The sequence below is a fragment of the Fukomys damarensis genome, unplaced genomic scaffold, assembly GCF_012274545.1.
Source record: "Fukomys damarensis isolate Sample0158 unplaced genomic scaffold, DMR_v1.0_HiC HiC_scaffold_20, whole genome shotgun sequence".
Lineage (NCBI taxonomy): Eukaryota > Metazoa > Chordata > Mammalia > Rodentia > Bathyergidae > Fukomys > Fukomys damarensis.
This window is the reverse complement of record NW_022900932.1, coordinates 33,993,104-34,008,234: the sequence shown is the minus strand read 5'-3', so window position 1 is coordinate 34,008,234 and position 15,131 is coordinate 33,993,104. Positions and strand designations below refer to the sequence as shown.

The following is a 15,131-nucleotide window of genomic DNA, read 5'->3' as shown; positions in this document are numbered from 1 at the left end:
CTGTAAAAACAAAATACAATAGCATGTAATAGGATAAGCAGCACCAGCTTGAAATGTTAGAAATAATAAAAAATATGCCTATATTGGTGGATTAGCCTGATGCCTAGAGATAGATGAAGTTTTAATTCTTGGGGGATAATTGACACATAAATAGTAACAACAAGTGTTTTTTAAAAGCCAGACTAGATGCACAGTAATTCAGTCACAAAATCATACTCAAAAGCAATGAAAACTCATACTATTATATATTCACACTGGTCAAGGCACAAACCATATGAAGTCCGATGCCATGCCCAAGGGTGCAGGAAATGAAGGGGTAAGATCTCCTAAGAAACATTTTAAAAATTAGATAATGTTTTCTCATAAAAGACAGAAGATAATTGAAATCAGAGTCCTATGAAACCTTGACTTCAGTATAGCACTTGGTTTTATCTGTGTTATATACTCTACTCGAGAGAAAATTGTCATAAAATAACTCACAATGACATAATCCACAAATATTGTGAAACAATAATGTTACAGATTTCAAAAATTAAATAATATAGATTACTTAACCTTTAAATTGCAGTTTTCAAGTATAATGGATGTATTAAAGTACTTAGTTTTGTAATAGTAAATAATGAGAAAACCATCAGAAATGACAATTATAAAGAGTACTTGGCTTAAAGCAATATTTGAGAGAGGATATCTGCAGCTTATAGTGATGGGGCAAAATATCTCATAGAAGAATGGGAACAGATCCGGAAGGGGATTTTAACTTGCTTTTCCAGCCCAGATATGGTAGAGGATGATCGATAAACCAGAATACATGGTCGCAGATCCTGGCTTAGCTACTGACTTGATGTACAACTTGGGAAGGTTAATCATTGCTCCTGTGATGCTATTTTCACTCCTGTAAATTGAAGAGATGCTATACTGGGAAAACACATTAACCCTTAGGGATGTACAGGTGATGCTTTCCATCTGACTCAGAGAAGCGGGCACAAGGCTGGAGACCAGGGTCCCTCAGAATTGCAGACCCTTGTCTAATTATGAATGGTATTGCTTCTATATTATGAACCTTGCATATTAGCAAACCTTTTCCCCTAAGAAATTTCTCTAACCAATCTTGTGGCATTTTTCTATCAACAGCAACCCTCTTCTAAAAATCTTTCACTTCCATTTCATGCTTACTTAGAAAATGTAACTAAAATCTATCAGTATAAGAAGACTCATCCTTTTCTTTTTGTTTTTCAAAATACTATTTTATTTTAGTTCATAAATTGCTGAAGTCTGACATCTTTACTAACTGACAGATGCAAAGTTTAAAATTTTATGACATTCAGTTGATGTGAAATCAACACTGCAACTCAAGTTTTCCAATACCAAATGCTTTTCTTATTTACAACTTTTAGAAAAGGGATTTTTACTACATTAATCTGTAGAAAATATATTTGTAATTCTGAGAACAATTTTTATTAATCTTGATTATATTTAATGTCTCCCAGTACTTGCATTAAATGAGGATAATATCACAGTTAAAAGATCATGTTATAAATTAGAAAACTAGTGCACTCTATGTACAGACCATATTTGCTTGACAAGTCATTCACAGATGCACATATGGAAAGTTTTATCTTTTTGAATAAGACTGTTATGAACATGGATATACAAATGCCTCTTTGAATTCCTGCTTTCAGTTATTCTGGCTGTATACCAAGGATGGTGATTTTATCTGATGATAACTTCTTGGAATAAATACTGAAGAGGGAAAACATAGCATTGAATTTTCTTCTCACCCTCTCTGCAATTAAAATAACTGATTACTTGTCACTAATGGAAATCAACTTGGTGGTACCAGTTGTAACAAAGGTATCAGTATTAAACCATCATAAATGTAGACCTTTCTAGATTAATCCTTTAGTTCCATGTTCTTTTATCATAGTCCCCAAATTACTCAAACAGGACAACAGCATCCACATCACTGAGTAATCAAAACTCTACATACTGGTATTCAATGTCTTTATCTTGCAAAATCCTCAGTGCACCTCCCTGATTGTTTAATAAATGCTAAAATATGAGTAGATTTCCATGTCCAAGCTTGTTATTTAGAAGTGTAACGGGACAAGTACGAATGGCTCAGACTAGCCAGTTTTCAGAGATTTTTGCCTCCTTTGAAGCATGTAAACCTGATGATAACAAACTGGGCTTTTGTTAAACATGAGAAGGATAAAAAATCAACTAACAATGTCTTTCACACTTAGACAACACAAGTACCTAAAAGCCAAACACTTCAGCTAAATTATGCCAATAGTACAAATCATTTTAAGCTTAATTTTAACTAAATTCCAGATGATTATATTTCACTGTCTAATATAAACCTTGCCTGAAAGTATGGTAGGTATTTTGCCCATCCATATTTAACTGTGACATTTATTTTTTGCATTTTTGCTCTTCTTGTAACTCTGCAAGGGTAGAACAGTCTGGTTTTCTTTGCTCTGCATTTCCAGCACATAGTAGAAATATAGTTTACATATTTTTTTCCTTTTTTTTAATTTTTATTTTTTTTGGTATCAGGTATTGAACTCAGGACCTTGTACTTGCCAGGCAGGCGGTGGAACAACTGAGCTAAATCCTGGGCTAGTTTATATTTTCTTTTAAGAAATGAACTTCTGCTGGGGATTTAGCTCAGTGGCATTGTGCTTGCCTGGCAAACACAAGGGCCTTAGTTCAATTCCAGGTACTAGAAAAACAAAACAAAACAAAATAAAAAAAAGCAAAACATAAAAAATGAACTTCTGTCAATGCCTTTAGCATAGTGATGTGTCATTTGAATATATATATATGTACAAATATTTTACTATCACTTATATTGGCTAAGTACTTTCAACAATTCTCTTATTGTATTAACTTTTGATGCACTATCTCTATTTGAGGCTTATATACCTTTCTTTGTTTACACTTCAAAGTCTCCTCTTATTTCCTTGATCTTATTCTGTTCAACATTTCCTTTTTCTTTTCTTAAACACAGCATATTTTTTTAAATTTAAGCTAGCTTTATCATTCGACATTTCATGGTGAAATAAAAATTAACTTTCATTCATGGTAGATGAAATCTAGTGTTACTTTAATATTACATTGTAAATGACATGAAAGCCTCTTTCACAATCTTGGACTTCTTCCACCTTTAAAATTTATCTTTTCTTCAAGCACCACAGGATAGCTGGCCTAGAATAACTGCTATTTACAACAATATTTTTGTCATTCTAAGTGTGAATTGAGAGCTGTTTAACTCTTTTATTCTGATTAAATTCCAGAAAAGAGAAGATTCCAGGCTTTGAGGCTAAAGGCAGAAATTTAATATGTTGACCACTACAAATTTAATAATGCTCCTATGACCTCCTGGATGCCTTGTCCACAAATGTACTCTGCTCTTTTTCCCTCAGTTTGATTTTCTTTTTTCCTATACTTAAACTAAAAGCTTCACTTTGAGAAAACCAAACCAATCTTAATTTTTCCACTCTAGGAAAACTCATGTTTTCACCAATTGACATGTTTTCTTCCTTCAAATCCACAATGCAATTTGTGCTCTCCCACCTGGATTATTACATCATATAGTTGTATCAATACATTATTAAATGCTCTCTTCTCAGTGAATCTCACCCTGTTTATCTCATCATTCGAAAGCCATGTCTTCTCCTTATGGCACATCTCACCTTCAGACATTGGTTCCTGAGTAGTTATTTACACTCCTACTCATGACTCATTTCACCTTTATATCCACTGCCAAACTTTTCCCAGAATTCTCTGGAATTCATAGTACATCATCTGCAAAACCTCCTAGATAATTTAACTTTCTTAATAATATCACTTTTTTTTTTGGTATGGGAGATCGAACAACTTGGGTCCTTGCATTTCTAAGGCAGGCAGCAGCACCACTGAGCTAAATACCCGGCCCATCACCTTTACTTTTGATTCCTTCCCTTTCTTTTTTTACACCTTCCCTTCAAAAAAGATGCTTCTTTCATGGCTCTATTCAAGAATTGGCTCCCATACTTTACATAATTCAGAGCGAGGGGTAAAGCACAGACATCCTTTCTGAATTGACGCATATAGAATGTTTTTCTGTCCCTTTTTTTCACCTCATTCCAATTCTCTGAGATATACCACTGGTACACTTTGGATATGACTTAGCTCCCAAAAGTTTCATGTGCTAGAAGCCTTGTTCCATGTAGCAGCACTCTTGGTGGGGTGGTTAGAGGAATATGAGTAGGTCATGCAGTTTTTACCATCTAAAGCATTCATGTTTCTTTGTGGGAGAGGTTTAGGTTTCCTGGGTCTGAAATAAATTTCCCCCCAAAATGGGTTAATGTGATTTAAATCTCCCAGCTTGCTCTTTTACTTCTTTCCTCTCTCACACTGCACCATTTATAAGGTAGTAAGAAGTCTCTCAACACAGTCTGAATAGAGGAGAGTACCCAAGCTTAGACTTGTAGCCTCCAAACTTGTGAACTAGACAAACCTCTTGTCAATATAACAATGCCCATTCTCAGGAATTTGTCATAGTATCACAAAATGGATTAAGACAACCACCCAGTAAATTTTCTTAAAGCTATCCCAAGACCTTTTTAGTAGAATATTTTAACTTTTGGATTATTGCAGTCTTTCTTTTTCACCAACTAGCATAAGTGGTGATGTAAAAATCCACAGGTGCATTCTAGTCACCAGCAGCATTTGACAGTTGAAAGCTATGTCTTTTATCATTTTTATTCTTTACAGGACTCATAGATCATGCATTTTTCTAGCATTTCTTTTTTTTTTTTTCTTTTTCTTCCTGATCTTTAAGTGTTGAAAGTCCAGGATTTAATCTCCAGGATTTTCAGTTAACCCCTAATGTCTACTTGATTTCGACTTGGTCCATGATACCGCTCCTAAATCTACATCAGCATCTGGAACTCTTGTCAAGAACTATGCTTCATATTGAAAAAGCTTCATAAACATAAAGTCTCTACAAATAAACTATTCACGTTATCAAAATACTCAGAGGAGCCGGGCATGGCGGTGCGCGTCTATAATCCCAGGTACTCGGGAGGCTGAGGTGGGAGGATCGCTTGAGTCCAGGAGTTCTGGGCTGCAGTACGCTATGCTGCCTGGGTATCCACACTAAGTTCGGCATCAATATGGTGACCTCCCAGAAGCAGGGCACCACCAGGTTGCCTGAGGGGTGAACCGGCCCAGGTAGGAAACGGAGCAGGTAAAAAGTCCCGTGCTGACCAAAATACCCAGAGGAAGGTTGGCAACCTGTTCAGAACAAAATCCTGCCAACCATTCTCAATTTTCCTTATCCCTTACATAAAGTCTATTAGCATATACATTTGAATTTTCTTTTGACTTTCTTGTTATCATCCTCATAACCCACACCTACAGTTCAAGCTAAGAGAACATTTTATATGATTTAAATATATCTGAGGCTCTGCTCATACTTCTGTTTGAAACCACTCCTGTTACTAACATTTTCCATTTGATCTCTAACCTTTCATTTTCAATCACATTGGCCTCCAGGCTACCTCTAGGCTGTAGGGGGTCTATATTGCAATGGTCAGATACCCCTTGCCTAGCAATCTACATATATTGCTATCTTCCTTTGTCCAGAAATTTCCCTCTTGGTGTTTACTTTTTCACTTTCATATTTAAAATATTACTACTTTCAGTTTTCTCTTACAAAAATTTGTTCTTTTTCTTAGAATTTAGCATCACATTACTTTATATTAAATAGCTGCTGATTTTAATGTTTCATATGTCCCTTTTACAAGGTTGTGTACATCACTAGGATGGGCTATTGTTCGTTTGTTTGTGTGTTTGTTTGTTTTGCTTGTTTGTTTGTTAGTTTTCAACTGTCCCATATCAATCCTCTAGAACAGTGATTAACACAGTATAAGCACTTGAAAATATTTATTAGATAAACGATTAAACTAAATTAAAAATAAATGATAAATGTCTAGCAAAAGACAAAAATCAGTTACAAAGGACAGGTACTCAAAAATCATAAGTTGTATACAATTTGAGTTTTGCTTGTTTGTTTGTTAGTTTTCAACTGTCCCATATCAATCCTCTAGAACAGTGATTAACACAGTATAAGCACTTGAAAATATTTATTAGATAAACGATTAAACTAAATTAAAAATAAATGATAAATGTCTAGCAAAAGACAAAAATCAGTTACAAAGGACAGGTACTCAAAAATCATAAGTTGTATACAATTTGACTAACAAAAATATATAAAAAATTTATAAACGTGGTTCTCCCAGCATGAGGGAAAGAGACAACTACTCATGGACAAAACTAGAGACAATCAAAGCCTAACTTTGCCAAAAAAGATTTTAATTTTATATTTGTACAATGGTTATTTGTAAAAAATTATTATTAAAATACCCCCCAAAAAGTAACAGTAATTAAAGGTTAAACTTCACGAGTATCCAAACTCTTCTCTCAATAAAATACATTTAAGCTGGGCATGGTGGCGCACACCTGTAATCTCAGCACTCTGGAGGCTGAGGCAGGAGAATCACTGTAAATTCGTGATCAGCCTGGGCTACATAGTGAGTTCCAGGTCAGTCTCAACTATATAGGAGACCCTGTCTCAAAAATTTAAAAATAAATAAATAAATAAATAAAATACATTTAAAAATACATTTCTTATAAATAAAAATATTGCAACTAGTTGTACTAAAAGATCATATTGAAACATATTTAATAATATTAGAGAAAAGTTGAATATTAACATATTTAGTCTTAAATGTATTTTTAAAATTCTAAACAACAATTTTCTGGTATAAGAAGGAATTTTTTTCAACTTTTTGTAAATTACAAAAATTGGTGTTATTTTATACCCTAATTTAATTAGCACTTTAAATTTTAAAAATTACCACAGAAACAAATCATATATAATTTTTATATTATTTCTTTGGATAGAAATTAATGATTTTATATTCACCATTAGAAATTCTATTAAAATAGAATATTTTGAGGATCTTTGGGATAATTATGAATTAAAACTACCTGAGGAATAAAAACCTAATAGGAAAAGAAACATTTTAACATCTTATTTGATATGGAACATTATAATACTTTGTACCCAGTTTTTAGTAAAAATAAAGTACATAAACTATTTACTTACAACTTAATATTAATAATCTGTGCTCTGTTTGGATCATTAAACTCATATATTTCCAAGTTTCAGGCCTTTGCTTATGACAATATAAATAAGTACGTTCAATATAAAATATGCTGTTATAGTTTATTTATGAAACATAAAATTTAGCTTTTATTTCAGTTCTGCATCTTAATATATTCTCTCATACCTTTACTCTGAGCACAGAAGCAAACATTCTTGCATCCTCCGACACACCTCCAATGTAGAATTGTTTTTGAAACACTGGAGGGTGATCATTTTCATCCTGAATTTCAATGTACACTTTTGCTGTATTGCCTGGAAGAAAAACGATGCATTTTACTGTTTATTATTCTCTACAGAAAAATGCACTGGAGTAAATACTTACCATAATTTAAAAGAAAGGAATGGAAATAAATCAGAAAATCTTTTCTAAATGGATGCCTAATCCCCTCAAATACAGAGGACAGCGATAATGGTACGTCTAGTATAATAATGTTACTGCCATGATTTGTTTTAATTGCATTGTCCTGGTAATTTATTTTGCTTCATTTGAGAGGCATTAAAGTATTGTGTGCTGCTAATTTAAATGAAATAACTAAACTGTTCATGTTCAGAAACACTTTACATATCTTACCAATAATTACACTAAAGTGATACAAATACATAAATTGTGAAACAGAATTATCGTAAGTTAAATATATATATATATGTATATATATATATATATATAAATTTCATGTATAATAAAACCATCATTGATATTCTCCTATACTAAATGTATACTACAATATTCTTACTTATTAGCAATAGTTTGTTGAGTTACTTTTTCTTTTGTTTTATATTTTTATGGATACACTTTAGATATACAATACAGTTACATTCATCATTGGGATCTTGTATATTTACATGACAGGTTTTGGTTCTTTTTTTTTGGCATTCCCCTAGCCGCCATTCCCCCCTCCAGCCTTCCCTATTTACAAAGACTTTATTTTCACCTTTTTCCTTTTCTATTTATTTTTTTCCTTCCCTTTTTACCTTTACCCTACTCCTCCTATTTGCCCAGTATCTTTAGATCTTTTCTCCCTATTACAAAATATCAATTATACATTTTTTAGACTCTTATTCATACTTTTAGTTTATCACTGAGTTGCTTTTTCTATAAGAGGAAATTCAAGTTTCATTATTTGCTAGAAACCATCTGTGTGAGAGGTTAATATTCACTCAGAAATATAGTGGAAGATAAAATAATGATATTATTCATAAATTTTATTTATGGAGATTTAAATCACATTAAATATGCCATGAAGAATATATTTCATCACAAAATGTAAGAAAATCCTCCTTTCATTATATCTTTACTAAGAACATTTTCTATGAGTAAAGAAATGATGTTTGACAAAGAATATAATGTATAAAATCAACTTATAAATCACATAAAATTGGAAATAGGTGGTTATTAGCTTTGCATTCTATGAGTAGAAATGATGTTTGACAAAGAATATAATGTATAAAATCAACTTATAAATCACATAAAATTGGAAATAGGTGGTTATTAGCTTTGCAAAAGTAGATCCAAATGATATTTGAATACATGACCTAAGTAAGCTTTTCTGGTGCATTTCAATTATGATCAAATTTATGGCATTAGACCTATAAATTATTTGTTGGAAATGCTGCTTTTAGATATTTTCTCTTGTCATACCCCCTGCGGAAATTTAAGTAATTATCATTAGCTAGTAGCACAGCAGGTTCAAAATTGGTATATAAGAAGTTTGTGTTGATTGGATGAAATTACCTTGTCTTAATAAAAATTAAAAATTAGGCAATAGGCTGTTATTTTCTCTTCTTTTTTAACTTCTCCTAAAGATGATTAGATAGAAAAGACAGGTAATACTAAGGTTTTGCCCATATTGTATTTCTACTCATTTCATTTCCCTCTTGTCTCTTTCCCACTGTTCTTGAACCAGAGGACTAGAATACAGAGAAAAAATATGCTAGGTCAACCAAGAGCACCAGCAGGGAAGAAGTGGAAATTTGTGATTATGCATCTCCATTCTACAATGCCAGGGCTCTGATTTGCACAAAAGTGAGCCACCACCAATCAAAAATCATCTAAAATAAAAATCTATTTTTATCTTAACAGCAGAACCATTTTTACTGCTAAAATAAAAGGAGTTAACTGCTTTCAATTTAACGCTTTAAGAAAAAGGGGAATCCTAAGTTAAATCACTTTTCCCATCATTTATTTCCTCTCTCACTCATTCAGAATCACATTAAATTCAAATTTGCTGTGTCTTTTGAAAGTCTATGTATGATGCAAGTCTCCGAAAATATACTGATTAGTGATATCATTCTTCTTCATTGAATCACAGAAGTCATTTAAAATGTAACAGAATTTCCCAAGAGCAACAACTTCCTTGACAGACCTGCCTTTGTATTTGGTTAGCTATCTCATAAACAACTAGATGACTACTCATTCAATATTTCTTGGGTTATTTTTCTCATAACCCCACTGCTACGCATGTATTTAAGTCTCTTGCTGATGATACATCATTTGCTTTCCCAGTCATCACTTTCCAGGCTGTCCTGCATCTGACATCATAGTGACTTTACAAAGTTCAAATGGGACACATTAAATCTAGTACTAAACCACAATTCATTCATTTACACACTCTAACATTTAATCATTCAAACATTCCATGCACCTTCTGAGGAAGTGCCCTGAGTTAGCCACTCTAGCTCTTACTAAGTGAGATGAGACATAAAATATATAAGCTTAAAAACATTGTCTTAAGGTATAGCTTAGTGCTATAGCACTTGTCTAGCATTCATGCAGCTCTGGATTTAATCCCAGTGCTACAAATAATAACAACACAAAGCAAAGACAAAAACACAAAGCAATAGCATAATTTATATCAAAGCTAGAATGGAATAAAATGTTCCTACTAATTTCACATAGTTTTTAAGCTCCGTTTCCCTTCCCTCTCAACTTTGTCATCACTGGAAGAATATCTGAGTGACTTTGTGATAATAAGTATGCATGTATGTGTATGACTCCATTCCTCCCTCTACATACATGAACAAACATTACATGTGTCACACATAGTGCCATTCCCGTGATATCATGCATGTTCACTTGGTCATTGTGAGCACTATTCTCAGACTGTTGTGATTTTTATTCTTCTCCTTGGGCCTACAAAGTCTTGAAGAACAAAATGCATTGTAGAACATACAATTCCAAAGAAATCTGAAAATTGTAAGAAACTCATTATTGCGAGTTATCAGAATACTCCTCATTCAAATGATACTGCAGTAATCCAGTTCTTGAACTTAATATATTTGATAAATACACTAAAGTTATGCACTATATTCTCAAAACTCGTGAAAGAATGGTGAAGTAACTTGCTGACATATTCTGTAGAAGAATAATTTTGACATTGGTTTAAGGAAATTATTATTTTCTAAATCATGTATTTATTTATATGTATTTTTGTATTTGACTGAATACTGAAAATTTTAATATAGCACAGATGGATGGATAGATCAGAGATATATAGATAGATAGGTAGATAGAAAAGGCAAATAAATTTTAAGATTTAAATTCCTAAGTGTTCTTGTGAGTCCTCAGGTTCTTTGGCCAGTATGACTTAATAAGGGCTTTGGAATGAGAGAGGCTATGGATGAAGTCCACTTATTCATTGTACAATCAAACTAAGGCCATAAACTTGAAGATAATGGGAGCAGGTTATGTTATGGTGTGAATATAGTTCAAGTGTCTTCTGAACATTCATATGTTAGTCCCTAGTGTGTTGACTGTGAAAAGTGCGGGACCTTTAGAGAGGCAGGGCCTTTTAGGAAGTCACTGAGGATGATGACCTCAGAGGGATTAAAGTAGTTCTCATGGGATCGGGAGTTCGTTCTCTTAGATCATTTTGAAAAGAGAAAAATGGACCCACTTCTCCCTCTGGCTTCCTGTCTCTTCCCGTGATTTATGTTGTGATGCCATCCAGTATGGGGACTTCACCAGAGCTAAGCCATTGTCAGAGTTATGCTACTGAATCTCAGAACTCTATACTAAATAAACAGTTTTTCTTTAAAAAGTATCCACCCTTGGTTATTTTCATAGAGTAACGGAAAATGGACTAGTATAAGTAGTTAACTAACATCAATAAAAGAAGATGAAAATGCTGAATTGGCAAAAATGCAATGCTACATGATCAACTTCTAGTAAAATGAATTGATTTTATATTTACTGCTATTGATTTTAGTTCTGCTTGTATGATTGAACACATATTCTTAATGACTACCTTAATTATGGTCTTCATTTATAATAATTGAAACAAAAGAAGTCGATTTTCAACTCACTAAAAATAAATGCTAGATTTAGAAACATCTATGTTTTTCTGGCACTTTAGTAAATGGCATAGCATAAGGTTGCAATTCTGGCGAAGATATTATGCCATTAGGAACACTTGGAGATTACAATATATTTCAAGAAGATAATATGTTCTTAGGTATTGGAAAAAAATAATGTGAAAATTGACATCTTATAAATTTACAGGAGACTGCAGTTAAATAAGTTTATAATATCAATTAAGCAGTCATCAAACATCTCTAAAATTAATATCCATAGAAAAATTCAGAGAAATACTGTACTGTTGAAAATTCAATGAGTTTAAATATTATGTAAATTACATTTTCCACTGTAATCATTGAACTATACTTTTGCAAGACTTTCTTTGGTTGTAATATACTTGAATCATAAGTATCATATCATTCATTGTGCTGATGCACTATTTTTTAAATTAGAATCTAATATGTAATTTGATTATATTCAGTTTTGTGGTCTAAAAAGTCAAAAGATAAATGATAATATTATTTCTATACTATAATTTTATTGAAAGAATCAAGCATGACAATCATAATACTTCAATGTCTTAGTTAAGAAATTATTCATAGCTACATTTGGTTATATTTAACTTTGTGTAGTAATAATAATAATGTGTAACAAAGACACAGTGAGACCTCTGTGGTCAAATTTAATTCTAAATTTGTATTCCAACACCAAAAAATTAAAGAACTGAACATATCTTTCCCGTAACAAATTACATTTTTCCAGGATTTTAATAATTTTTTCCATGGTTACTTTCTTTAACTCTATAGTGGTTTTCACAATATTCCCTTCACCTTCACCTATATCATTAACTTTCTTTGGAGCCATGGTTATGATACTTTATGCAAATGAAGAATAAAATAAAAAGGGCAATGAAGAATGTTTGAATACAACACAAGACCTATATGCGTCTGGGCAAGAGCAGCGCTTAGACTGAAGTGTCACAACTTTGTGTCCCTGTCCACAGCGAAACGCGACGTGTGACTCTTGGCCCATGCAGGTTTTTTCAAGTCGGATTTTCAGCTCGACCGTCGAGCAAAATTAAGAACACCAAGCAAAGTTTTTTTCAAACTAGTGGAAAGTTCAACAACACAGGTATCACTGTATTTTCATTTGGATACCTGTCTTGCCTCTTCTTTTCTGATATAACTACTTTCATTTCTCTTAATTACAAAGAAAATTTAAACTCTGCAGACTAAATTGATTTAAGTTTGGAACATAGAACTGTGTTTGTCAACCAGGCAAATTCAGGGCTGTGTTTTTAGCTCAGTGGCACTGAACCTGCTTGGCAAGTGCAAGGTTCTAAGTTCAATTCCCATACCCACCCCCCAAAAAAATTAAAAAGAAAAAAACTAGATAAATTTGAAAACATATATCAGGAAAATAAGTGGATGTATATATGATATATACGTATACATATATATTATATATATATCATATATATTATATAGTCACTGTTTATTGATATCAGTGTGTATGTTATTCTCTCCCTCAAAAACTGTCTTTTCATTAATTTTATATATTATTGCTACCATATAGCGTAGAATGAGGTGAGGTTTGAGCAATCACAGGTTTCCACCAGAAAAAGATCCAGATCCATGGTGTAGCTGATTGCCTTTGTTTATAACTATATGTGATTTTTTAGCAAGTTTCATTTTTTATTTCACTTGTCAAAAGAATCACCATGAATATTTTTCTATTATACATTGTTTATCTAATTTTATTGATTTTGTAATTGATACATAATAATTGTACAAATTTATGAAATACAATACAATGTTTTCATACATATATACAATGTATAAAGATCAAATCAGTAAATATTTTATCTTATAGATTCCCTATTTCTCTCAAAAATTGAATAGAGACAGGTCTCTCTTTCATACTTTTCTGTATCTAGGTAAAAATCCATCATTGGTTGTTGTAGGTAACTGATGAACAGTATTTGTGCCAGATAATGTTCCAAGGGTTAGACAACTACTAAGCTCTTCAAGTTGAAAGTGTTATAACAACTATTATGATTCTCATTCATACAAAGGAGTAAACTGAAAAAGGAGAGGTTAAACAACTTAACCTAAGTTCTCTTTAGTATATAGTATGTCTGAGATTTTAACTCGTTATCCTGCTATAAAACCTAATCACTTACAAATGCTTTCTGATACCTCTTCCTCCTTAAGAATGCAAAATACTGCACCTGAATAAAGGTTTAAAATGTTTTAGGTTTTTTTGCAAGCAGCAACTTTAAAGACTGTATGACTAAAACACCTGTTTTGTTCTTTCCATTATTCATAATGAGTCTACTTATTAATTTTTTCTCTTGGATAAACTGTATTTACATATCAGAATTTTCTATGTAAGCTGTTATTACCTTTGTGAAGATTAATCTCTATTGCCAACTTGATTGGATTAGCAAACACCAAGAGAGCTGATTCTGTCATTAGGGGAGAACTCCATCAAGTGGATCAATCCAGTGGTAAATTCTTCAGCTGAATGTACTTATTAGGAGGTGGGACCAAATTAGTACTGTGGCTTTGAAAAATATATTTTATCCATGGTCCCTTTCTTTCTGGCTGTTTCCCTCTCTCTGCTACCTGGTTGCCACGCAATCAGCATAATTTCTTCTCCATTCCCTTGTGTCATGATCCTGCTTACTACAGGCTCAACAACAATGGAGCTAGCTGACCACACACTGAAACCTCTGAAACCATGATCCATGTTATAGCTTATTTATATCTGTATTTTTGCATAAGAGTGTAGATCTATATTTCTCTTTGTATCTATCCATTCATGTCAATCAAATATGTCTTGTACAAGTTTCTGTAACAAATTATTACAAATACAAAACTTTTACCTTAACTACCCAAATCTATTCCTTTACACATTGTAGTATGGAATGGCTCTCACTAGGCTAAAATGAAGATGTAGACATGTTGTATTCCTTTCTGGAGGCCCTGAAGCTATCTTGGTTTTCTTGCTTTTTCAGATTCTAGAAGCTATCTGCCTGCATTGTTTAACCTTTTCCAACTTCAACTCAAACTACAGTCAAAGATTTTCTCCTGCTGCACTGACACTGATCATCCTTTCTTCTTTTTTCACTTATAAGCATATTGTAATTGAATTAAGCACAAGAAGATAATTCACAATAATTGCTCTATCTGAGATCCTTCTCATCTGGGAAGTTCCTTTCCTTATGTTATATAAATAAGAAATTTATCTCTTGGAGGCCAGGAGCACCATACAGTCTACAATGTTTCTGTCCCTTAAGTATAAAATTTCAGGAAAAACTAATTCCAATAAAATATAATGTGGATGTTTCTGTAGTTCTCCTTCATATAGAAAATACCATTGCTAGTGATCATAAAAGGCAATACTATTTATAATAATTGAGACCTATAATAATTGGGAGCTGTGATTTCTATGTAGTCTTTCAACTTAATCTATCACTAACATTATAAGTATCACGGATTATTTACCTTTTATCACTGAAAGATATTGGAGCTTGAGGAAATTAAAAACTAAAAATAGACAATGATGAAGTAAGATTCAGGCCCAAACCATATATATATATATGTATATATATATATA

General features: G+C 32.5%; 1 protein-coding gene across 10 annotated transcripts in view; it reads right to left on the bottom strand.

The window, feature by feature from the left end:
- Pcdh15 (protocadherin related 15) overlaps positions 1-15,131 on the bottom strand; it is an 802,311-nt gene that overhangs the window by 76,353 nt on the left and 710,827 nt on the right. For all 10 annotated transcript variants that reach the window (XM_033766616.1, XM_033766617.1, XM_033766618.1 and 7 more), the window contains one exon: positions 7,341-7,468. In XM_033766616.1, coding sequence (XP_033622507.1) covers positions 7,341-7,468 — 128 coding nt within the window. The remainder of the gene's footprint in view (positions 1-7,340; positions 7,469-15,131) is intronic.